Consider the following 26288-nt stretch of genomic DNA (forward strand, 5'->3'; position numbering starts at 1 on the left):
AGGAGGAGGAGAAAGAGGAAGAGGAGGAAGAGGAGGAGGAAGAAGAGAAAGAGGATGAGGAGGGAAAGAGGAGGAAGAGAAAGGAGGAAGAGAAAGAGGAAGAGGAGGAGGAAGAAGAGAAAGAGGAGGAAGAGGAAGAGGAGGAAGAAGAGAAAGGAGGAAGAGAAGAGGAAGAGGAAGAGGAGGAAGAAGAGGAAGAAGGGGAGGAGGAAGAAGAAGAGGAAGAGGAAGAAGAACAAGAAGAAAGAACAAGAAAAAGAGCAAGGGGCAGGCCAGGACCTCTCGATCTCCAGAGAGCTCTGGGGAAGGTAGACAAGGAAAGAAACAAAAATGGAGAAGGAGGCTGTTACACTACCAAGGCCAGAAATGTTGGAGCCTGGGCAGTATTTAGGGTTTTTGTTGGAGTTTTTTTTTTTCTTAATTACATGTGCATGTGTATATATGTGTGTGTACATATGTGTGTGTATATATATGTATATGCACAAGTAGATATGTATATATGTACGTGTGTGTGAGAGAGAGAGAGAGAGAAGAGAGAGAGAGAGAGAGAGAGGAGAGAGAGGAGGAGAGAGAGAGAGAGAGAGAGAGGAGAGAGAGAGAGAGAAAGAGAGAGAGAGAGAGAATGCAAGCCTGAAGGTAACTTTCAAGAGTTGGTTCTCTCCTTCCCTCCTGAAGTCCCAGGAGCTGAACTCAGATCACCAGCCTTGGGAAATGCTTTTATCCATTGAGAAGTCCTGATGGCCATGTTTTTCTTTGCTATTTTTTTTTTTTTTGAGACAAGGACTATCTATGCAGCCCTGACTGTCCAGTTACTCAACATATAGACCAGGCTGGCCTCTGTCTACCAAGTGCTGGGATTAAAGGTGTACACCAGTATGCCTGACCCAGATTTTGGGTTGTTTTGTTTTGACAGGACTGCATGTGGCCAAACTTGCCTCCAACATGCTATATAGCCAAGGATAGCCTTGGATTACTGATCCTCCTGCCTCCATCTCCTGAGTGCTACGGTTACAGGAATGGGTCACCATGCATGGTTTTGTGTGGTACTGGAGGTACAAGCCAGGCTTTCCTGCATGCCAGGCAAGCACTCTGGCAACCGAAGCAGGATCTGCATGCATGGAAGACAGAAGTTCTGCTAATGTTTCAGATCTGTGGATGAGGAAGAAAAGTATGTGTAATAAACCTGTGCCTCTGACAAGAGCAGCCCCCGATAAGCCAGGATCTTTTGTTTGCAAAGCCCAAAGTCAACATCCTTGTGGCTTTTGGCAAAGACACGGGCCACACCGGAGAAAGCAGGTACGTGTGTGTCTGAGAGCTTGGGGGACAGGAACAGTAACCAACTGCCTGGCCAAGGGGGACTGGCTGTGAAGCACCGTGGAAGAACCTCTGTCCTTGGTGCCCCTCCAGAAGAGGGTGTGATAGTTATTTCATTTGGTGCTGTGACAACAGCAGCTGGCTGAAGGGTTTGTTTTGGCTCACGGTTTGAGGGCACAGTTCACGGCAGGGAAGGCATCACGGCAGGAGTCTGGGGCCGCTGGCCATACTACATACGCAGTCAGGGAGACACGAGAAGGATGTAGTGCTTAGCTTGATTTCCCAAGCCCATAGTGCGGTGCTGCCCACATGTAAGGTGGGTAATCCCCTCTCATCTAACCCAATCGAGACACTCACTCACAATCAATCCTAGTTGATTCTAGATCCTGCCAACTGACAGTATTGATTAGTACGTACACACACACACACACACACCACTGTTTTTAAAGAGAAATAATATGTAAATGCAACCTAAAAAAAAAAACCAAGTCAGGCCTAGCGGCTCACACTTGTAATCCTAGCACTAGAGGGGGTGAGTCAGAGAAATCGCCAGTTTGGGGCTAGCCTAGACTTCTTAGCAAGACCCTGTCGCAAAATCCTGAAAGGAAGAACGAAGGACGAAGGGAGAAAGTGTGAAAATTAAATTGTAAGCAAAATCTTTATTTAAAAGCAGATTTGTTTTTCATAAAAATCAAGGTTGAGGGACTGGGGAGAGGGTTCGGTGGGTAAGAGCATTCCCTGCAAAACCTGCAGACCTGGCTTCTGATCCCCAGCACTCTGGTAAAAAAAAAAAAAAAAAAAAAAAAAAACAGAGCAGGCAGGGCTGGGTGATGGGGAAGGGAAGGGGCCACAGCGCAGCAGGACCGCTAGTGCTCTGGCAAAGCTGCAGGCTCCAGGTTTAGGGAGAGAGTCTATCTCAAGGAGATAATACAGAGAGAAGTAGACAAAGACACTGGACAGCTATGTTCTCGTGAGCATGGCTACACGGGTACACACACGCACACACCTGTACAACTTAAACAGAGCATCACAGATATGATTTTTCTTTTGCCTCAGAACCTGCTATTACTCCAGAGGGCACTACAAAGAGGTTTAGTCCATCAACAATTTCAAGTTTTTTAATACCCTCACAGATAGGATACAATTACTACAATACATGTTTGGCATCCATGGAAACTGAGACCTAGAAAATCTGCAGCCCCTGGGGATACTAAGACAAGGAAGAAAGTCAGCACCAGAAACATATAATCGAAGGACCTAGCTAAGCTCTTTTTCTGTCAGGCCCTTGGATGAGTTCATTCGCCCCCAGAGAGGAAGGATGTCTGGTCTGTCTCCTGCTTCCCCAGCCAACATAGAAGGTCCTCTTGTCCATCAGCCCCAGAGTCCATGGCCCAGTAAGAACAAGAAGTTCAGGGCCAACAAACCCTGTGCTTTCTATAGGGCCAGAATGAATGGAGGAGGCCCTGGACAAAGGAAAAGAGTCTTAAGGTGGTAGCCTGTCCCACACTTCAGTCCCCTTCGAGGGCTCTCCATAGTGTAAGACCTTAGCTTGGTGTCCTTGTGAGTGATTGCTGTGAAGATACACCATGACCTCAGCAACTCTTAAGAAATAAAGCATTTAACTGGGGTTGGCTAACAGCTCAGAGGTTTAGCCCATTACCATCATAGTGGGACAAACAGCAGCACACAGAAACGGTGCTGGAGAAGGAGCTAAGAGCTCTACATCTGGATTCACAAGCAACAGAGAGAGACTTTCTGGGCTTGGAATGGGCTTTTTGAAACCTCAAAGCCCATCCTTAGTGACATATTTCCTTCAACAAGGCCACACCTCCTAATACTTTCAAATAGTGCCAGGCTGGAGAGATGGCTCAGCGGTTAAGCCCACTGACTGCTTTTCCAAAGGACCTGGGCTCAACTCCTAGCTACCACATGGTAGCTCACACCTGTCTGTAAGGAGATCTGGTGCCCTCTTCAAAGAGTACCACTCCCTAGTGGCCAAGCAGTCAAAGATAGGATGGGGGTGGCATTCTTATTCAAACCACCAAACTTGGTCAGCAAACTCAGCAACTCAAAGGTTCACACTTTCTATGATCACTGTTGACAGACACTTGGGTGGCTTCCCTGGCCCATCAGCAGGCTGGCAGAGCGCAGTGGCAAAAGCACACAGTCTCATCTTCCTGTCCATCCACAGGCCATTGGCAAGGAGATGCCTCATGCGTGACAGACTATTTGCTTTTCAGCTTAAGAGACCCAGTGCTGGCAATACCTCACAACCATAGGCAGTGAAGGGAAACATGCAAATCCCCAGCCTGGGGCCACTGACAAGTGGCTATCCGGGCAGACAGCTCACATTAAATTATGATAGAAGTGGCTGAATGGGACACATTGGCTGTTCTGCACCAGCTGTGGGTCAAGTCAGTGACTGTCAACCTGTGGGTCGTGACCCCTTCGGGGTTGACCAACCCTTTCACAGGGGTAGTATATCAGATATCCCGCATATCAGATATTTGCTTTATGATGCATAACAGTAGTGCAATACAGTTAAGAAGTAGCGATGAAAATACTTTTATGATTGGGGGCCACCATAACATGAGGAACTGTATTAAAGGGTCACAGCATGAGGAAGGTTGAGAATCACTGATCTAGAAGCTACTGGAAACACAAAAGAAATCAAAAGTTTCTTCTACTCTGGCTCTTCTTAAACAGGGTCTTCGAATCTAAAAGCTGAAGTATAAAAGAGACTTTGACTGCGGATACAAAAGAAACCCTCACCCATGAATTCCTTCTGGTCTCCTTCTGTGATGGGCAAATTATCAAAGTGACAGTCTAAAAACACCTGAGAAGGGAGTCCCAGTGAGGTATTGTCTGGATCAAGGCAGTCTGTGGCCCTATCTAGGGGGTTATCTTGACTGTGTTCTCTGATGTAGGAAGACATGCCCATTGTGGGTGGCACCATTCCCTATGCAGGAAATCCTGTATATAAATATAAATCCTGTATATAAGTAGAGAAATCCTGTATATAAGGAAGTTGAATTCATGCATAAATGCATTCACTCTGTGTCTATATTAAACAGCACAGAAAGCAACACACGAGGAAGGAACAAAATCCTCACAGAAATCTTTTAACAGTGTTACGAGGGATTAAATCATTGACTCCAATTGACCCAGACAACAAACAGTACTATCAACATCATTGTTTATCAACCAATATCCATAAATGAATATTCATTTTAGAAAATGGCTTTCAATATGTTTCATGCCTGTTTACGCGGTACTGGAAATCAAAACCAGGACCTCCTGGCATGTGAGGCAAAGCACTCCGCCAACCAAGCTACAGCTCCATGGGGCCAGGCTCACGATGCTGGGCACAGCTGTGCACACTGTAGGCATTCGGAAAGTCTGTGCTGAGTAAAAGAACCACCTCTACTGGGAAGGGATCATCACGTCTCTGTTATACTTAAGAGAACAAGAATAGGAAAAAAATGCATCCAGTATCCCAGAGCCACAGCGCTCAGATGTAACACTAGTCAGGATGGGCTGGGGTTTGCCGCAGTAAGTAGGGAGCTGAATTTTAGGGCTTACTCCAATGGCAGGCTGCTGCTCTCCCATGCCCAGTGTCTCTTATAGCCAAGCTTCCACTGTGCTCCACAGGACATCACAGGTCTCAGGATGAAGGAGCCCCTCTCAGAGTACCGCTGATCTCACGCAGTGGGGAAGGGCACCCACAGCCCAGCTGTGCACTGCCTCTAATGGGGCTTGGAGGCCTCACACCTGACTTCTGCTCACATTGATGGAACCGAGCAGGATGCAAATTACACATCAGGAGCAGGAGCATCAGGTGGGGGGGCTCCTGTGAAACACATTGTAACAATTCCTCTCATGTAAATCACCCAATTACCACAATTACACAGGCACCTGCAATTGCCCTCCTAGCTATAGTCCCAAAGAACTGAAGATACTATCAGTACAGCTTCGAGCTGTATTAACAATGAAAGGAAAGAAAAAAACAAACATATATGTCATCAGAGGAATGGGTAAAGAAAACATCCATTCCTGCAATGGGAAATCGTTCAGTCTTAAGGAGAAATGAAAGGCCAACACACGCTACAACATGGAGGGACTTTGAAAGCGTGTACGGCGGCATACATACACCATGCTGCAAGTGGTAGATAGACGATAAAGGATAGAAATGACAAAGCACTTACGTTTTATAAGCTGGGAAGTATGATGACCAGGCATGCGGGGGAGGGAGGAATGTAAAGTTCTTAGAGGTAGAATTTCGGTTTAGAACGACGAGAAATCTGGGTGTGGATACTGGTGATGGCCTCAGAACGCTGTTAGTGAGGAGCTGGGGGTGTAGCTCAGCGGCTGAGTGCTCGCTAGCACGTGTGAGGCCTTGGGTCTGAAACTCAGCCCTGTGAGAAAATGCAAAGCAGTGAAGCACGATTAATAAAGAACTCAGAGAGACTGGGGTTCAGCCTGAAGGTCAGAAGAACCAAACAGCCAGCCACTGGCTCTTACCTCGATCCCACTCCAAAAATGGCCATCCCGCTTCCAGGAATCTCAGAATAAGACTGAGCCTTAAGAGCTGTCTCTTCCCGTTTTATAATCCTCTCTAGGGCTGGGATTAAAGGCATGCTCCGCCCAGTTTCTATGGCAACTAGTGTAACTACTGGGCTTAAAGGTGTGTGTTACCACTGCCTGGTCTGTAAGGCTGACCAGTGGGGCTGTCTTACACACTGATCTTCAGGCAAGCTTTATTTATTAAAATACAAATGAAATGTTACTACAAAGCAGCAAATTGTGTGTACATTTTACCACAGTGAAGAAGCAAAAACAAACAAAAAGATTAATTCTGGGTTCCACAGTACCAGGGTCTTCATTGAAGCAGAACCCAGGAACACAGCAGTATACTGTGCCTTTGTCTCCCTGACCTCTGTGTTGGCTGTGTGCCCCTTGGCTGGTGGCTGTGCCTCCAGCAGTACCTGGTACAGTTTGTTTTCTATTGTGATAAAACACTGACCAAAGACAGTGTGGAATGGAAAGAGTTAACTTGAGTTAGAGTCCATCATCAAAAGACAGAGGCAGGAACCTGGAAGCCCAAACTGAAGCAGAGACCCCAAGGGAACCCTGCCTCCTGGCTTCCCTTCTAGCTCATGTTCAGTTACCTTTCTTAGACTAGGACCACCTATCCAAAGGTGGGCTGGGTCCTCCACCATGGATTATCAACCAACCAATCCAAAAAAAAAAAAAAAAAAAAAAAAAATACTCACACAGTCATACCCATTGGGCCACATTGATGGAAGCAATTCCTGAAGGTCCCCTTCCTCTTGTTTGTGTCTAGTTGACAGAGGCCACAGAGGGTTACTGCTTAGTGGCTTGTTCCTCACGGCTTGGTTAGCTTACTATCTTATAGAACTCAGGATCACCAGCCCAGGGATGAACCCCCTCAATCACTAATGAAGAAAATGCCCTACAGATGGATCTTAGGGAAGCATTTCCTCAATTGAGACTCCCTCCTTTCAGATAATTCTAGCTTGAGTCAAATTGCTTTAAAACTAACCAAGCACAGTCACGATGTGTTTCTGTGGCGGCCCAGGTCCACCCCAGGACTTCGTGCATATTCTAGGCAATCGCTCTACTGACAGAGCGGCATCCCCAGTCATTATTTTTAATTGTGTCTTCCTGTAATGAGCATGGAAACAGATTCCTCTGAATGAATAAATAAAGGGGAATCTGTGGTGTAGATAGAGCAGGAAATTTATGGAATAAGAATGAATGCAACTTGGTGTAATGTAAAAGCATTTCTTCTTGTGTGTGGTGTGGAAAATTACTAAGGTGAAATATTAAGAGAACATTTGCCCGCTTGAAGGCTGCCACACCCTTCTGGCCCTGCCAGATGGGGGGGAGCTGCACCCAGCAACTGTGGTAACAAAGTAATCTTGCCATACAAGAGGGACCCCCCACCCTTTGTGGCCAGTCGATACTGATAACCCAGGACACCTGGTTATCGGAAGGATCAAACGAGGGGCAGTTTCGAACTGACTTAAAAAAGAGGGCTGAAGCAGGACGGTCATCTCACTTCTCACAATGGCCTGGGCACCAAGCCTTGTAAAGAGAGATCCTCCAAACCTGCCTCCCGGAAAGCAGAAATATTAAACGCCTTGCCTAAACATTTAATGCTCTGTCTCCCGAGTACAGAACTTCATCTCCCGAAAACAGACATTTAACGCCTCACATTCTGAATGCAAAGCCTCATTCCCTGAGAGTGGACATTGAAGGTCTGTCTCCCGAGAACAGACAAGATACTCTGCCTTTCAGAACGCTTTGCCATCCCGAGAGCAAAGCTCTCGTCCTCGAGGGTAGAGAAAAGCCTTGTCTCCCGAGACTCTGTCACCCAAAAAGCCGAGTCCAAAGGCCCTACATTCTGAGATAGTCCACAGACGACGTGGTCAAGGACTGATCCAGGACCCGATACCAATCCTGGAACGGGACATCAGAACCTTACCTCCCCAGCGCAGACTATGGGGTCAACAGTCGATCTACGCTACTCAGCCCCCAGTGCGGACAAGAGCCCAGCCTGAAGAAATTCAAAAAGCCCTTTTTAAGCCAGGGAATACCAGGTGGTATGATGCTATTTCATGTGTGTATGAGATGTTAAGAGCACAGACGTGTTAATACATATGTTTAGTGTGTGAAATGTTAAGAGATATCTTGTGGATAATTGATAAGATTAGGAAATATTAATGGATAAGTTAAGGTTAAGGAGTGTTTTATAGATAAGTAATGGATAAGTTGTATTAAGGTTAAGAAGTATTTTATAGATAAGTGATAAGTTAAGGTTATGAATTGGTTTTATGTATTAGGTTTAGTAGGATTAATAATTGTGATATTGAATTGCCTGTGTGTTGCCCATTATCAATCCCCGATGCCTATTAAGATTGTAAACCCCATTGATGCATTGGATATTTAAGTTGCTAGTAAAGAATCATTATAAAAACAATTCTCTTGGTCTGGTCACTCATCCCTCTCTGGGGAGAAGGGCACAGAGTCCTCATAGATATTGCTCGAAAAGAACCTGGAGCTGAAGTCCCCCAGCTGGTAACACTTACTCTGTTAGCCTTAAAACACCTTTGTAAACTCTCTTGGCCAGGTGATACATTTTAGTTCCCATCCCCCGCCGCCAAGACCGAGGACTCCTGCTCTTTAAACTCTGAGGGTCACGGGGTCACGTGAGTGAACAAGGCTTTGAAGTCACTTTAACAAAAGAAGTGTGGAATGATGCTATATACCGAGTAAGCTCGGCAAATGGGTTTCACTGGATACTCAGTCCGCGTACAAAGCAATAAAAATGCCATTTAATAAGGTCGTAAACACGTGAAGACCCGGGACTATTCTCCCAACAGAAAGAGACAGATCAAAGAGTGAGAAGTGGAAGAGGCCACGAGAGAGGCAAAGAGGAAGGAGAATGAGGGACTGGGAGAAATGAAGACCTCAGCCTTGGAGTCTTGAGCTAGCCCAGGAAAACTTCTGGAGACCAGAGGGACCCGCAAGGGCGTAGCCCGACATCCACTGGTCCCACCTCTTCTTTCCCCGCCCATCGCCGCCCCGCCCCATCACGCTCTGCTCCTCGGCTGGTCCCTGGCCCCACCGGGGTGGGGGTGGGGACCCAAACCGGTAACCTCTACCCGGCCGCTTCCCATTGGCCATGCACGCGAGCGAAGTCCACACAGGCCAATGAGCGGCGGCCACGGCGCGGCGAGCCCTTCCGGCCCGCCCCCGCGCGCCGGCGCACCTCCCGCTAGAAGCCGAGGGCGGGACGTGGGCGCGGCAGAGACGAAGCAGCGGCGGCGCGGATAGAATGCGGCTTCTCGGCATGGCTCGCCTGGAGCTCGGTAAGCGCTGCCCTGCGAGCGGAGGCCTGGCTGGGGTTGGCCGGAGAGTCCGGGGCCCTAGTGGAGGGAACGGGGTGCTGGCCCGGCTTGGGGACTTCTTGGCCGGCGGGGGAAGGCCCAGCCGGGCCCTCTGCAGGAGGCCCCCGGGAGTCGGGGACTCACTGCTTCTGCTCACCTCGAGCGCCGGTCACCACCGGTCCAGCTCAGCCTTCACTTTTAGACGCGGGTAGCAGAGGTCTGACCTGTGATGCGGACTGTAGGTGGGCAGTGCCTTCCGAGGGAGGCCTCACCGCGCTTAAGCACTTTAATGCCTTTGAACGTCCGCCTAGGTGTCCCGGAGTGATGGTTAGCGACCCAGTGGGTGAATTTTGGGGTCCCCTCCTTCCCCGGCTGGCTTTGTTCATGGCCCTAGAGTCTTTAGACAGTATTTTGCGCAGCCTAGATCATGACTGGAAAGAAGGGAAGATAGGTCTCTTGCACTCCCTCCTGTTTGTGACCGGCAGCGTGTTTTCTCACCTCTCTGCCAGTGTTCTTTTTTTTTTTTTTTTTCTTCTTCTTTCAACCGTGCTCACCCTATGAGCGGTAGTACATGTTTAAGAAGTACTTGCTGGGTTACCGTAGAGAGCAGATAAGAGGGAAAAGATTTAATCTCTAGTTTTCCCCGTGAGTGGCTGTGAAAGTGAGCCTATCAATTAGCTCATTATTTTAATCAGGTAGTCAGCCCTCTTTTGGACACCCTGCTGCAGGCGGGTGCCAGGCAGAAATATTACAGGCGTGAATTTATAACACCCTTAACGGCTGCGGAGATTGAATGGGAAGCCACAGATGGCCAAACCATCTGCACGCATGGAGTGTGGACCCCGGGAGTTCTGTTTCCCGTTGGTGCTCATAGTCACTGTAGAGTGGCCCAGCGGAACTTGATGGGTCAGCATTGACCTACTCCCCCGCCCCCCCCAATCCCAACCCTACGAGGGGGGTGATGCTGGCAGAGCAGATACAAGGGGACAGTGTGTTTGATCCTTCCTGACCCTGGTAGATCTTCTTGGAGCCATCATTTGGTAGACTGAGGCAGAATTGGGAGGTTCTGCTTCTCTTGGCTATTTGGGCAGGCATCTGCAGGGATAGGTGGTGACTCCATCCTCAGGGAGGGAGGCATTTCTTTTGCATGGGCGATTTGTTTTTCCTAAAGGTTGTGGTTCAGTCTTTTGTCTGTACACTTTTACCTAGTTCTCTAAAGAGCTTCCCTTAACAGATGTGGCTACCCAATTGAAACAACTTATCAAAGATCTAAGACCTAAACACCTTAAAAAACTTAGAGTCACCACCGGTCAGAAGTAGATTGCAACAAGGTTCTAGTGTGTTGGAGGTCATTGTCCATATGACTTTGGGTACAGAGTTTCCATAACTTCTGATTTTTTTTCTCCAGCTCTGAAATTTTCATAAGGCATTAGTGTATCAAGCAAGTCTGAATTCATAACAATTTCATAAACAAGATAAACTTCTTGTAAAGCAGTAGAACTCATTGGGCACGTCTTTAATCCCAGTACTCTTGAGACAAGCTCTACTAGTCCCTTGGCTGAACAGCACCATCCAATAGAAATACAATGATGCAAATGCTCTGTGTAATGTAATTCTAAATTTCCTAGGTGCCACACTAAAGCAGAAGAGGTAACAGCACTTTGAGTTAATTTTATGTAATGACCTCATTTATGGTGGCAACCCCATTGGATTATACGCCCTAATGATGTCCTAGCTGTCCCTATTTGTGGCTTTGTCGCAGTGGTGAGATCGGCTACATGCATGCATTACAGGACGCGTCCTGTCACTAAGCCCGCTCATCTGTACTTAGCCCATCATGATTTCAGCACATGCTCAGTATGAAAATATTAATAAAATTTGTTTCTATTTTCTCTCCAGCTCTTTGGAATCCAGTATGTTTGTTTTTTGTTTTGTTTTGTTCTTTACCCTTGGAGAACCTTTCAGTTTGGGGTAATGACATGTGGCTGATGGCTTCCATAGTGGATATTAGCTAGAGGGACCAGCCCCACCGACTGAGCCAGTATTTAGAAATGAACTCATCCTGTCCTACTCTGTGAATTAGATGGAGGCCTCCAGAGCCCCCTTGTCACCGACTCTGGATTCCCATCCTGACTTGGGGCATTTTGTTGAGATCTTCAGTGTCCTTCACCTCTCCCACTGTGCACATAGGTCCACACAGATCAGTCCCATCTCTACACCGAAGCTCCCCTCTACTCTTCATGGCGCTTGCTCTCCCCAGTTCCTCCTAACAAAACTCACTGAAAGAGCTCTCCAGACTTACTGCCTCCTCTCTCCAATCCTCTGCCCACTAGCTGCTGGTTATTTTCACTGTCACAGTTGCCCAGGTGCTCACAGACAACTTTGTCATTAAATGCAGTAGCCAGCTTGAACCTATCTTGCTGTTCCCTGGTAGTATGTTGATTGTCTCTCAGTCCATACTTCTTGGTTTGTGTGACATCACTCTTAGTAAAGGCCGCTTTTATTTCATAAGTGTCTACAATATTGGCCCCATCTATAATTCAAATGCAATATATTTCTTAGACTTTTATATTTGGATATATTAGCTGTACAGAATAGTGGGTTTCCTTGTGACATTTTCGTGCATGTACATATGTATTTTGGTCATATTCACACACACACACACCATTACCCTTTCCTATTTCCTGTCCCTCTGGTCCCATTCCTTTCTCTATAGTTCCCTTCTGTTGTGTGTTTGTGATGTGGGAGTGTGTGATACGTTCTCTTGCGTGTAGAGATGTATACACCTGTGCCTGCATACGCAGAGGCCAGAAGGGCATGTTGAGTGTCTTCCTCTGTCACTCTCTACCTCATTCCCGAGAGAGGGTCACTGAGTCAAAGGCTCACCTTTCAGCTAGGCTGGCCAGCAAGCTTCCAGGAGCCTGCTCCCCCCTCCTGTCCCCCCATGGTGGTGTTACAGGCATGTAAAGCCATGCTCACCCCTTTATGTGGACAGTAAGGGTGCAAACTTGGATCGTCATGCTTGCATAGCAAGTGTTCTTGATCCACTGAGCCATCTCCCCTACTTTCGCATGTTTAAAAAACAAATTGGATTCCATCAGATGCAGTGTTCTTGAATAATGTATCTGTTTATTCATGCCAAGGCGTACATAACCAACGGCTTGGAAACAGGAGTTAGAGAGCCACTCTGCCGCTTGTCGTGTTTGCATCGACCATACGTGGGTCTTTTCTTCCTGTGTTTGCTTATTTACAAAATGAGGATGATTCCTAGATTTCTAGCTGTGAAGAATCAGGCGCTTCATTTGACATTGGAAGCGGCAGCTGGCATGATTTTGAGTGCTCCATGCCCTTCATGCCCAGCACTGCAACAGGAAGGCCCCAAGGGCAGGCCCAGGCTGTCCTCTTCAGCAGGGTCCTTGGGTTGGGGAGGATCCTGTACTGTGGGCCATGCTGTCACTGCTGTGTTTTGTCGTTTGTCCAGGTCTGGTGAGCTGTGCCTTCTTTCTGGCAGTCAATGGTCTGTATTCCTCTAGTGATGATGTCATCGAGTTAACGCCATCAAATTTCAACAGAGAAGTTATTCAGAGCAATAGCCTGTGGCTTGTAGAGTTTTATGCTCCATGGTACGTATTATAAAATAGTTATGCCTTTTAAAGATTGACCGGTTGATTTTCTTGTATTTTGCCATAGCGTCACTTGCTCCAGCTGACCTGTAATTACGTAGACCAGGCTGGCCTTGAGCTTGCTGAGGTCTACCTGCCTCTGCCTCCCCAGGGCCAGAATTAAAGTTGTATACCGTCATGCCCAGCTCTTTTTAATTGTGTTTATGTGCACATAAGTACAGGTGTCCTGTGTGGTCTAGGTTGGTCTGGAACCCTGGAGTTGTGTAGCCCAGGCTGACCTTGAATGTATATGTTCTTGCCTCAGCATCCTGAGAACTGAGATTACGCATCTCTGCCACCATGTCCAAATAGTTGTAGACTAGGAGACTGGACTGCACATGTCAGTCTCTTGAAAGCCTCGGAGATTGAGTCAGTTTTGGGGTGGTCTGGCAAGGCGTCTCAGTGGGAAAAGGTTCTTACAGCCAAGCCTGATGACCTGAGTTCAGTCCTCGGGACCACGGTGGAGCGAGGCCTGGGCTTTCATACCTGCACAGAATGCAGTGCTGCACTGCGCGCTGGGTAAAGCCTGTGCTGGAAAGGAAAGCAAAGGTGCAGCAGTGGGAACTGTGTGAAGTGTGCAGGGCTGTGGTGGCTGTAAAGTGGCAGAACATCAGACCCCTGAGAGCAGCTGACTGCCAGATGCTCCTCTGAAGAGGAGCTAAGCTGAGAGGTGGGGCGGCTTCTTGTCAGTTTCGGAAGGGATATTTTTAGTCACTTTTCTAGTGCTGTGGTAAAACACCACAACCAAGAAACTTTCAGAAGAGTTTATTTGGGCTTATGGTTCCAAAAGGAGAGTCCGTAGTGGTGGAGCCGAGGTGGCCGACCAAAGGCATGGTGCTGGAGCGACAGAGTCAGCTGACTAGAGGTGGCATGAGTTGAAACACTCAAGGCCCACCACGGTGATACACATCCTCAAGCAAGGCTGCACCTCCTCAGCCTGCCCAGACAGCACCACCAACCGGGCACGGAGTAGCACAATAACCAGGACTACGGGGAGCATCACAGGATATGACACGAGGCAGGTTCTTATCAAGTTGCCCAGGCTGGCCTTGAACTTGTTCCTTTGCATTAGTCTTCCCAAATAGCCGGGATCACAGACCTGTACTGCCAGACCTGAGCTCATGGCATTCTTACCATCGGATCCCAAAGTCCTGAGTGGGTGCATTTTAGGGTGTGCCCACTGAAAGTTCTGTTGTGGATGCTGAGACTGTTCTCGAAACTTAGCACTGCTTCTTGGAAAATTACCTGAGGGTCAGTCTTAACATTTATGCCAGCACAATGCTTTGACTATCTTCTAAAGATCTTAAAATTTAGTTGCTGGTTTCCATCTGAATTAGCCTGGCAAATAGTACTCGCCCAGGCTGCTAAGTTATTAAATGGCTCTAGGAGGCGATTTAGCACACTCAGCTTCTTATGTCGTGGGTAGTTCATTTGTTTTTGAGAACTGCAGCACAAGAAAACGTCCCAGGAAGCCTAGCAGATGGTGTGATCTCGAAGGCAGGTTCTGGATGTGGTAGGCAATAACTATGCCGGCAGTTTTATGCGTAGTGTTCTGAGAAAATGTCTAATTAGAACAATCGCTTTCAGTCTTTTTATGCTTGGTTTCTAACATCCCAGAGACAACCGTGGAAGGCTTTAGATGTTGAACAGAGCAAAGTAGGGTATAATAGGTGTCATGTAGTGCTCCAAAAGTTCCCTGTCTGGATGGTTTTTCTTGTTTTTTACTTTTTGCAGTGCTGGGAGTTGAACCAGGACTATGCTCACGCTGGGCCCTGAGCTGCATCCCCACCTCTGGATTTAAAATTTCAGGATTATGGATACTTATCTTGCATTTCTTTTCTAAACTAATAAATACCAAGAAGCATCAGCAAGTCTAACAGCTATGTAATTCTAAAGGTGTTATACACATAAATGATGTTACAGTGTCTTCAGCAATTGTAATGATAAGAAAATAGCTGTGGTTTTTATTTATGGAAGCCATTAAGTAGTAGTAATCTCACCAATTTTGTGTAACACTATGAATTAAAACCCAGAGACAGAAATTGGGGTTCAGCCTGAAGTCAGAAAAGCAAAACAGCCAGCTACTGGCTCTCACCCCTACCTCAGTCTGAAATGGCGAATCTATCTCCTGGAATCTGATGAGACTATGTGTGAGAGCCGTCTCCTACCATCTTATATTCCTTTCTAGGGCTGGGATTAAAGGTGTACACTGCCCGGTTTCTATGGCAAACTAGCATGACTACTGGGATTAAAGGTGTGTCTCACCACTGCCTGGCTAAGGATGACCAGTGGGGCTGTTTTACTCTCTGAACTTCAGTTAAGATTTATTTATTAAAATATAAGTGAAATATCACTATAACTGTAGATGTTTACATTTATAATAGAAAGAACTTCTAAGTTTCTATTATAGGTTAGCAAAAATGGATTAATTTTTATGTGGTACTTTGGTCTGTGCGTAGGACCTAACATCAGATTGAAGCAGTGTGTGCTCTAACCATTTCATTTGAATCCTCCTGTCTTAGAGAAACCGAAACCTAAGCCTTGTGAATATTTGACTTCCGGATTTTAAGTGTCTCACCTAAGCAGCGAAGCATACATAAATGTGTGTATTAATATGTTAAAGCACCGATTCAAGACACTGCTGCAGAATAACCTTGCTTAAAATGTTGGGACTGAGTTCGGGTCCCTCTAGAGTATTAATTACATGGTGTCTTCATGGGAGCATGGTGGGGTAGGCTCCTTCGGAAAAGCAGTGGCCCAGGCAGGCGAGCACTGGAATCGAGTCATTTGCCAGTCTCTGTTTCTAGAGTGAAGATAGTAGCAAAGTTCTGTCCTCGGCTTTACACAGATCCAGTGATGTCCTTAGAGTCCCAGGTAGAAGAGACGAGTAAAACCTTGTTAAATTGTTTACCATACTGCCTGTTAGTAAACTACACTGTCTGTACACAGTGGGCATTGCACGGCCGTGAGATTGAGTGGTGCCGTTACCATGACCTTACTGGATGGTAGAAGTGGATCTCTGTTTCTGTCACACAGTATACTGTGTTGTTATGTTCACAGCACATTGTGTTTGGCCTTTGAGAGAGGATCTCGCTGGGCTTGTCTTAGCTGTGCTGAAACTTACCGTGTAGACCAGGCTAGCCTTGAACTTGTGGTCCTGCCTCTGCCACCCAGGTACTGTCCTGACAGGTTTGTCCTGTCCTGCCTGACTTACAGAAGGTTTTGGTTGGTTTTACGGAATTAGTGCCTGCAAAAGGTTTGCCTGTGTGATCGTTTGTTGATCGGTTATGGTTTGCTGGAGTTGTTAGATTTATGAAATGCTGAGTACCCTAAATACAGTCACTGGGCCTCTTAGTCCTTGTCTACCTTACAAGCTCCCGGCCCTTTGGGGTCCCCCACTGGTGGCTGCTTTATGAACTGAAGGTCAAAGGATTTAACTGTCAACCTTATTTGTGTTTTGACGCTTGCAGGTGTGGTCATTGCCAGAGGTTGACACCAGAGTGGAAAAAAGCAGCCACTGCATTGAAAGTAAGTGTCTGAGATGGCCCATTCGCTGTGTGTTTAAATTTGAAGATGGGTTAGTGTATGCTGGGAAGATAATTTGCATGGTGAAGTCCTGAGTGCTGGTTGTGCTGCCAAATATCATGTAGGGGACAGATATCATGTAGGTGTGGGACAGATACTATTCTCATGTCATCTGGTTTATTCCATCTGATTTCCAAGCTAAATTATGTAATTATCTTAGCCATGCTGGTTCTGAAGTCTTTGGTGTCCAGTTGTCCCCCAGAGACACCCCGCGTTGGCTGGACTTGCCCTTCACTCATTGTGTGACTTACATGCTCTTCTTTCAAGGCTTACCTCCTCAGTGGTCCTTTAACTTCACTGAGTTCTTTTTACCTTGTGTACTTGAGTCTGACGGGGCTGTGGGGTAGGGAAAGGAGGTAACCTGTCTGTATTTCCTCAGGATGTTGTCAAAGTTGGTGCAGTGGACGCAGATAAGCATCAGTCCCTGGGCGGTCAGTATGGTGTCCAGGGATTTCCTACCATCAAGATATTTGGAGCGAACAAAAACAAACCAGAAGATTATCAGGGTAAGGACTCTACTCCATTCCCCTGTAGGCAACACCGTCTGTAACCAGTCAGTCTGGCTCCCTCAGGGACTTGACCTTGCTGTCTGTGCTGACGTACAGCACTTAGTACTGTTGAGTATTAGCTTGTAGGTAAGGGGGTGTGTCCAGGCACATGTGTGCGTGAATGTCAGTTCTTTAGGGTGGCTTTAGGGCCCACTTAGCTCCATGCCTTTCCCATTACAGCTGTTTCATATTTGATGAAGATCTGTTTTCCTCCCTTTCCTGTAAGCCTAGAGACTGGCAAAACATACATAGTATTTGCCTGTAGTCTTTTTGCCTTAACGCATGCGCCATTGACTAGGAAACAATTATTAGTGTCATAAACTGTTGGTAATGTGCTCCACATTCTCCCAGTTCTAGAGATAAGAGAATTGTGTGTGTCTATTAGGAGGCAGGTAGAGAATCCGGCCCTGAATTCCCAGGATTAAATGTTATCTTAGTCACACTGCTCTCAGAGCACCACTGGGGATAGGACTGGCGTGTCTGTTGGTGAGCTGTGTTTGTACATGCAAGGTTAAAGATTTGCTAAATATGGCATAAAGTAATTGATAATTGTGTATGTGAACAGAAGTGCCTATGGGCTGAATCCCAGTCAGACTCGGCCTGGGGAAGTCCCAGGGCTGTGGAATCTAAAGAGTAAACTCAAGGCACAGCCTGCTATAACTGCCCCGCCTCTCCATGCTTGGGCCTCTGGTCCACACGGCACTTAACTGCTCTGGCCTTGCTGCTTTTCTGTAAAGAGGCAGGAAATCTGCCCAGCCTACCAAAATGTAATTGAAATAGTACATGCTGAGGGTAGGGGATGCATACTTGGTAATAGTCTGCTTGGTAAATCTCTAGACTTGGGGTCAGAAGCCTTAAAGACAAAGCCTTGAATGCTTGGTTTCTTCTTGATGATGTTTTGTTTTCCAGAGTAAGCATGTCTGTCTTTGCTTCAAAATGATAATTGGTTATAGTTTCGCTGCTTGACAAAAACAGAATACTTAGAGCATTCTGCTGTGGCTGTAGTTATTTGTAAATAAGGTTGTTATACTTATTTATTGGTGGCATGAATGGACTTCAGTGCTCATATGAAGTCATAGAACCATTTTCAGGAGTTCTCTCAATTCAGGTTGCCTGGCTTGGTGCCAAGCACTTTTACCTACTGAGCCATCTCACCTGCCCTACATAAGGTGTTTGGGACATAGCCCCACCTGGGACTTCATGGATTGGCAAGGCTGCTTTTGCACTACAATAGCAGAATCAAGTGGTTACAAGAGGCAGATTGACCCCAGAGATAGATAGCACTTGTATGCGTATGACCTGTTGTGGGAAGAGTGGTTAACCCTCTTTCCCTAGATGGTTCTCCTTGGGTATATTCTGTTCCATGGGGTGGGACAAGGACGCTGGCTGGGATATAGCACTATCTGTGGTAGGGATGGAAGGCTGCTCTCATGTTGAGTCTGGCCCTTCAGTTAACTGAGCGCTTCCTAAGTGTTCTCTCTGTACTGTTTAGTAGGTACGTGACCGTAAAGCAGCTTTCTTTCCCTATCCATGTGTCCTTTATAAACTAGGAGGCGGAGACCAACAGTAACTAACGGTAAAGTAGAACTATGGAAGTTAGTGACTGCAGTCTCTCTTCAGAGAGCTAAGACAAACCATATTCTTGGACTGTGGCTGCGGGGACATAGAAGATAGGAGCCGCAGGTCAGGTGTTCCTCTGGTGTTTCCCTTCTAATGTGATATAGGCCTTTCAACTTCGAGGGTGGCTTCAAGGCATGTATTCTGTGTCCCATGTCCTCTTCCCACACACTGTCTACTCTCCGTGTCCCGTATCCTCTCTTCCCATACTCTCCTGTCTATTATCCATGTCGTAGAAAAGGTGTGTTGACTTTCTCCCCGGTGCTTGGGAAGTTTTTCGTCTTCCTGACCAGCTGTAAGTGTGTCTTCCATGTTCATGTTGTCCGTTCAGTAACATGAGATTCTCTCATTAGAAGATGCGATTTTTCCAGACAGTAGGCAGGGAACTGAAGAAACTGGCATTTTGAGTGGGGAGTCTAGGGGAGAGTGCCACAGTGAGTGTGTGAGACCTGCTCACCATCAGCTGCTGACAGATGTGGAGTTACGTGGCCCTTGTGCAGAAGGCCAGCCTGAGATTGCCTGTCCTTGCTGTCCCACAGGTGGCAGAACTGGGGAAGCCATCGTAGATGCTGCCCTCAGTGCTTTGCGCCAGCTTGTGAAGGATCGCCTTGGTGGGCGGAGCGGTGGGTACAGTTCTGGAAAACAGGTAAGGCTGTGTGGTGCCTGACTTAGTGTGTCTTGGTTTTCTGCCTGAATGTGTGTGTTCCTTACAGAGGGCACCATGTAGCCTAGGCTAGCCTTGGATTCTCTCTGTGGCCAAGGATGACCTTAAATTCTTAAATTTCTACCTCCCTAGTTCTGGAATTACAGGCGTGTACAATCTCTGCCCAGTTGTTCTTTGCCATCCTTAGAGTTACATGGCAAAACCTACTTAGTCACAGTCTGAGAATGACCCTAGCCTGGAATGTAGTTGGAATTACAGAGTGCAGAAGCTCCGTGCCGGGGGCGGAAGGCTCTGGGATCTCGTGACCTTCCCGGTTCTGAGAGGAGAACAGAGTCCTGGACTCACTTTCCAGACTCTTTTTGCAAGAGCTCTTGACCTGTGTCTGCGGCAGTGAGTCCGGAGTACATGGGGCATATAGGTAGGCATGGGGTAGATAGGAAGCGGAAGAGAGACAAGTTCCTGTTCTAGGATTTGTGCCCGACGTGGTTTTGTATAAATGCAAAGCTTGACTGTGATGCGCCCTTAGAATGAAGCTGTTTATAAAATGGCTCTCTGCCCTAAGGGCCAGTCCAACTTAGACAGTCTTAGCCCTACTCATAGGTGACATCGTTGCCTTGCCTCTGCCATGGCAATTAACCTGGTGACAGGCAGTAGCATAGCAGAGTGATTAGCACCGTAGTTCTGCCTGAAGAAAATTCAGGTCTAAGGGTGTAGATTCATGGCTGAGTCCTTGCCTGTCACCAAGACTTGGGAAGATGAAGCACTGGTGTGAGCTGTTTGAAGGATCTGGACATGAGAATATGAACATAGAGAAATCGTTGTGTCTGCACAGAGCCCTCTGCTGGAGCCTGCATTCAGCTTCAGCCGTGCTGTGGGCATTGAGCTCTTCATAAACACAGCAGGTGGAAGAATTCAAGGCAGACCATACGTTGTTCTGAATGTAATAAGAAGTGTTGAAAAGTGAGACTACTACCAAGCAAAAATCGTAGTAAGGAATGCTTCCCATTCAATCATTAGATAGTGGTTTTCATTTATTTGCCAATGAGCAAATCGAAAACTTGATTACCTTGTAAAAATGATTGTTTGGTCTAACTTGCAGTAGTGGTATTCGTTTTTGACCGGGTAGTAGTTAATATTTCCTGTTGTTGTGACAGGGCAGAGGCGACAGTTCAAGTAAGAAGGACGTGATAGAGCTGACGGATGACACCTTTGATAAGAATGTCCTTGACAGTGAAGATGTTTGGATGGTTGAGTTTTATGCTCCATGGTGCGGACATTGCAAAAAGTAAGTGCCTTTGACCAAATAAGTGTGTTCAGTCATGGTGCTCCCGGTAATAGGTAATAGTCATCCGGCTACGAGCTGTGCTATTCCCAGATTCAGCCAGGGCCTGGCTAGTGTCCAGATTGGGGGACAGGTGCATCATCTCTTTGGTGAAGCCACCAAGATGTGTTTGAAGTGTGAAGGCAGAATGTAAGCTCAGTCAGTGTGAGGACCTGCGCTGTGGGCTCACTGTGCTTCTAAAATGGGTCTCTGTAGCCTGGAGCCAGAGTGGGCGGCCGCAGCCACAGAAGTGAAGGAGCAAACGAAGGGGAAGGTGAAGCTGGCAGCTGTGGATGCCACCGTGAATCAGGTTCTAGCCAGCCGATACGGGGTGAGTGTGTTTACGACTCATTTACTTGGAGAAATACTCAAGATTTTCAACAGCTGTTCGACCCCTGACCTCCTTTCGAAGTAGGCAGGAAGTGTTTAAGCACTTGTAGATGAAGAGATGGTGTCCCTAGCTGCCGAGTTGGAACTCGGGACTGGTGGGTTAGTACACGTCACTCCACTTGGCCTTTGCTTGTTCTCATTTGACTTTTGAAAATTGATCTTGTTCTGGAGTGTACGTACTATATTAAATACCCAGAGCTTGGACAGGGTTTGACTGAACTCCTCAAGTAATGAAACTCTGACCACGTTTCCAGCTGGGAACTCCTCCTCCTCCCCGTTTTGATGGTTTACGCCATGGTGTATGCTAGGCAAGAGCTCCACCACTGTGCTACGTTCCCGGCACTTACGTATTTATTTTTGGGGCGGTGTCTTATTAAGTGGCCCAGGGTGGCCCCAACTTGTGATCTTTGCTTCAGCCTCCCAAATAACTTGAATTACAGGTATGTGCCCATGCTTGACTGGAACATATTTTTTGTGATAGTGAAGTGTCTATGAAGTGGTTTTAGAAACCATAAAGATTGTGGGTTTATTGTTATTATTATTCAATTTTCCATTTTAAAATATTGTGGTTGTTACTGTACTTTAACAGATTAGAGGATTCCCTACAATCAAGATATTTCAGAAAGGCGAGTCTCCTGCAGACTATGATGGTGGGCGGACAAGATCAGACATAGTGTCAAGGGCCCTCGATTTGTTCTCGGATAATGCCCCGCCTCCAGAGCTGCTTGAGGTAAAGTGCTCCCCCTGGTGGTGAGGAAGCTCCCGTCTGCTGTGAACCCTTTATCTGGGTGAGCGCTTTGCTTTTGACTATGTAGCCCAAACTAGCCTTGAATTCACAGCAGTCTTCCTGTTTCTGCCCCACAAATATTGAGATTATAGGCATGTGCCCTAGTGATTTACTCCCTTTCTTTAATTTACTACTTTTGGGGATTAAAATACTGTACAAAACCTCACCTAAGTGGATTCCGTCACCTGGGCTGTTGGAGCCCTGCCTGGCTCTGCCCGGTAGTGCAGATGCCTCCAGTTCTCACAGCAGCACCGAGAGGGGAGATCTCTCCTGCCTTCATGCGCTTTTGAGAAAACAGACACAAGAGCCTCGAACTGTGTGAATGTCTTGTGCACAGACATGTGACCTATTTATTCAGCTGTGGCAGGCCAGGCTGCTTAGGTGGCCTAGGAATGAATGATGGCATGCATTTCTAGAGGGTTCTAGGTGGCATGTCTGTGTGAGGAGACATCATGTAGGGGTCTCTGAGTGCTGCGTTGCATAGCTGCTCTGTCTTGGTGCAGATAATCAACGAAGACGTTGCCAAGAAGACATGTGAGGAGCATCAGCTCTGTGTTGTGGCCGTGCTGCCTCACATCCTGGACACCGGTGAGCACAGGCTGGGTCTCATTGCTGCCGGCTGCCACTGCTCAGAGTACTTCCTGAGTAAACTGATTTTATTTCACCTTCCATGTTCTTGTCTGTAAATCAGGGGCTGCAGGCAGAAACTCTTACTTGGAAGTTCTTCTGAAACTGGCTGACAAATACAAGAAGAAAATGTGGGGGTGAGTTCTGAAGCTCAAAGTGACCTCTGAGTACAGGGCACAGACCTGCCTGCCTCTTGCCTCGAATGTTCTTTGCAGTATTGCCTGTTTGTCTGCTTGTACTTTGTCACTAGATGTTACTTACCAGTCCTGAGATATGTGTGATAACCTAAGTTTAGGTAGCATAGGAAATCTGTGACTCAGTGGACAACAGCCTTGTAGGATCTGAGCACGCGCCCATCCCACACTCCTTTCTAAGATTTGGATGTAACTTAGATTCTAATCCAAAAAGCGTCCTTACCCTAAAGCCAGTCTGCTTTCCCAGGTGGCTGTGGACAGAAGCTGGAGCTCAGTATGAACTGGAGAACGCACTGGGGATCGGAGGGTTTGGGTACCCTGCTATGGCAGCCATCAATGCACGCAAAATGAAGTTTGCTCTTCTCAAAGGGTCTTTCAGTGAACAAGGCATTAATGAATTTCTCAGGTAATATTTTCTTAGTTGTTTATTTTCTTAGTTGTTGGGTTTTGTTGATTTATATTGTTATGTGTCAACCAGGCAGTAAGTGGAACTAGTTTGCATTTAAAACGTAAGAGTAATTGGCTGGATGGCAGTGGCGCACGCCTTTAATCCCAGCACTTGGAAGGCAGAGACAAGAGGATCTCTGAGTTCGAGACCAGCCTGGTCTACAACAGCTAGTTCCAGGACAGGCTCCAAAGCTACAGAGAAACCCTGTCTCAAACAAACAAACAGCATAAGAGTGATTGGATGTTTATAAAATTGAGCTTCTAAATCATTGCTCTCTCCTGTGGCAGGCATCCCACTCTCCCTGCCCTGCTTGTCATGCTGCGCACGTGTTCAGGCCTCACTCTTAACCACGAGGTCTTGTGTGTCTCACCGTTCCCACCCTTAGTCTGTACTTGGTATTGCTGACCTCAGGTCAGAACCCTTGGCTGTGGAATGTATGTGAAGGCGAGGATCCTCCTGCTGTAGGCAAACATGATGGCCTCTTAATTCCTAAGCCAGTTTGCAGAGCTCTCCATCCTGCCCTGCTCTTCACCTCTTCCTAAAACTCATTCCATCTGTTCCTGGGCAAATACAAGCATTGACCTAGAGAGGTCAATTGTGTTTCCTCTTCCTGCTTTCTTCCTTGTTCATTGCTCAGCTGGCATGTGAAGTGAGGGTTTTTAACTTTGTGCTTGATAACAAACGTTGGTGGCTGGCACTCTGCTGAGACTGCCCTGTAAGTTTGCCTGGGCCAGGGGCCACGCTGAGGCTGTTGTTCAGCCATGTAGACTACAAGTTGTGCCATGCTTAATAACAGTGGGGAATGTTGCATTGAAAACCTTCCTGTAAGTCCTGTAGTGTCCGTAAGACGTGAAGTGAAACTGTACAGTTCCTCAAGCTGGTAATAAGTGGAACCCAGAGTAATGAATTGTTTTGTGTCCCTGGCTGTCCTGGAACTCACTCTGTAGACCAGGCTGGTCTCAAACTCACAGAGATCCACCTGCCTCTGCCTCCCGAGTGCTGGGATTAAAGGTGTGCACCACCAGTGCCTGGCTTAGTAATGAATTTGTTTCTTTGTGTAATGGTTTTCTTAAAAGTATTCTACAAAAGATAAATAGCATAAAACTACAGAACCCAATGTAAAAGACGGGTTTTAGCCTGACACGGTGGTGCATGCTGTTGTCTATACACTCAGGAGGTGGAAACAGTAGGACCAGAAGTGCAAGACCAGCTCAGGCTACAGTAGTCTCAAAATGTCACCAATAGAAACACTCCACAGACAGCATTCAAAAGTCCAGTTAGAGCTGGGCTAGCAGCAGTTAGATGCCAGCAGCTGGTAGAGGCCAGAGGATCAAAGATTCTCTCTGGTAGTAATTTTGAGTATAGATGTTCACATCATACTGGCAAACACAAGACTGGTTGGCTGAAAGCATCACCTCACTAGTAATGAGCTTTTCAAGCTCATAGGCTTAGCAGGCAAGGGTCATGGGCAGCTTTTGCTGAGTGAACTTATTTTAAAAACACCCTCTCATGTTTTATTTATTTTAAAAAGAAAAAGAAAACCTTAGAAGTAGTGCTTGACTTTATGGGTGCACGACACATTGCATTTTGACAGTTTGCTTGTTGGAAATATATCTAAAATGCGTTGGGTATTTTTTCTCCAAGGGAACTGTCTTTCGGACGTGGCTCCACAGCACCCGTGGGAGGTGGTTCCTTCCCTACCATCACTGCCAGAGAGCCCTGGGATGGGAAAGATGGTGAGGTAAGTGGCAGTGAGGGGCTCTTCTCCCAGCTTGTGTCTCTCTGTCTGGAAACCGCGTCCACCATAACCAGCATGCACCATGACTGGCTTCTGTTTTAGAGAAAGACAGTTGTAATCATGATTGGGGCTGGAGAGGTGGCTCAGCAGTTAAGAGAACTGGCTGCTCTTCCCAAGGACCCAAGTTCAATTCCCAGCATCCACACGATGGCCTACAGCCATGTGCGACTTCAGACCTGGGGGATCCAATGGCCTCTTCTGGCCTCCCTGGGCATTTTGTGCACATGGTGCACAGACATACATGCGGGCAAATACCCATACACCTACATAACATGTTTAGGAGTTTAGGACTCACAATTTAAAGGTCAGGGGAGCTTGGTTTCATGCCTGTAATTTCCACACTACAACACTTGAAAGGCTGTGGCAGGAGGATTGCCATGAATGATTTCAGATTTGAGCTAAATAATGGAGCCCTGTTTCAAAAACTCAGACAGAAAACTCGGGTGAGGCGCATGTGTAGAATCAGCTGTGGGACCCTGAGGTGGGAGGATTTCAAAGCCAGCCTAGGCTACGTTTGTCAGACTTTGCCTCTGCACCCACCCCAACCCCCACCGCCTGTCCAGTTCTCTGGTTTCCCATCCATGTTATAATTGGTGCAAGAGCCAGGCTGTAATCCTGGAATTTGCTTTTCTGTTGAAACCGTTGGTCGTTTGAGGCTCTAACATCACTTTCTGCCCCAGCTTCCTGTGGAAGATGACATTGACCTGAGCGACGTGGAGCTCGATGACCTGGAGAAGGATGAGTTGTGAGGGCCGCAGCCCAGCCTCAAACTTCCTTTCTTGGGAGCAGGCAGTTTCCCAGCAGAGAAGGTTCTGGTCGGTGTCTGCTGTTGGCTTTTCCGAGCAGCACTTGCCGGCCCTGGAAACACTGCAACAGTGAACCTCAGCGTCTCAAGAAAACACTGAAGAATTCTATGAATTGTAGCCATGAATTGGATTGTATTCTTTGGCATATTTTGAAGAAAACTGGGCTGTTGAAACATTTTCCCCTCCTCTTGACTGCTGCTTGACTGTTCTTGACTGTTCTTGGAGGCTGTTTCTATGTATAGGGTTTTTAAATGTGATTCCTTTGTTTGAATATTAATGGCTTTTTCCATTAAAGAATAAAATGATATTTTGGACAATGCTGATAATGTATGAAATTAGTGGCACATCATACAGTTGGAGTCTGATGTTTAGCCTGAAAACTAACCCTATGAGCTGACGACACCACCACTTCCCTGAAAGTGTTTTTTAAATGAAGACGAGACCTTTTGGAAAACTTGGTACCAAGTGAGAATGGCATTTCCTGCCCCAAAGTCTTGTCTTGGGGCTTCACCGGTGACAATTAGGCTCAGGTTGTCAACATTCTCACTAATCTCCCATTCAAAGTCCCATGAATACAAGAGCCTAGTTAGTGGGTTACCCTGTTACAGGCTTTT

General features: G+C 46.9%; 1 protein-coding gene across 1 annotated transcript; it reads left to right on the forward strand.

The window, feature by feature from the left end:
• The first annotated feature begins 9079 nt into the window (after positions 1-9079).
• Pdia6 (protein disulfide isomerase family A member 6) lies at positions 9080-25997 on the forward strand. Its single transcript, XM_038318908.1, has 13 exons — positions 9080-9209; positions 12709-12850; positions 16360-16417; positions 16854-16980; positions 19179-19285; positions 20458-20588; positions 20841-20955; positions 21604-21744; positions 22305-22389; positions 22493-22565; positions 22870-23028; positions 24715-24811; positions 25549-25997. The coding sequence occupies exons 1-13, from the start codon at positions 9176-9178 to the stop codon at positions 25615-25617; spliced, it is 1338 nt and encodes a 445-aa protein (XP_038174836.1). The 5' UTR covers positions 9080-9175; the 3' UTR covers positions 25618-25997.
• Positions 25998-26288: the final 291 nt, after the last annotated feature.

The sequence above is a fragment of the Arvicola amphibius genome, chromosome 2, assembly GCF_903992535.2.
Source record: "Arvicola amphibius chromosome 2, mArvAmp1.2, whole genome shotgun sequence".
Classification (NCBI taxonomy): Eukaryota; Metazoa; Chordata; class Mammalia; order Rodentia; family Cricetidae; genus Arvicola; species Arvicola amphibius.

Excerpts from the sequence above, each read along its gene's own strand:
- Pdia6 (XM_038318908.1), top strand. The coding sequence starts at position 9,176 with ATGCGGCTTCTCGGCATGGCTCGCCTGGAGCTCG. Across the intron at positions 20,589-20,840 it reads TGGTGCGGACATTGCAAAAA|CCTGGAGCCAGAGTGGGCGG; the intron begins GTAAGTGCCTTT and ends GGGTCTCTGTAG. Across the intron at positions 21,745-22,304 it reads CGCCTCCAGAGCTGCTTGAG|ATAATCAACGAAGACGTTGC; the intron begins GTAAAGTGCTCC and ends GTCTTGGTGCAG.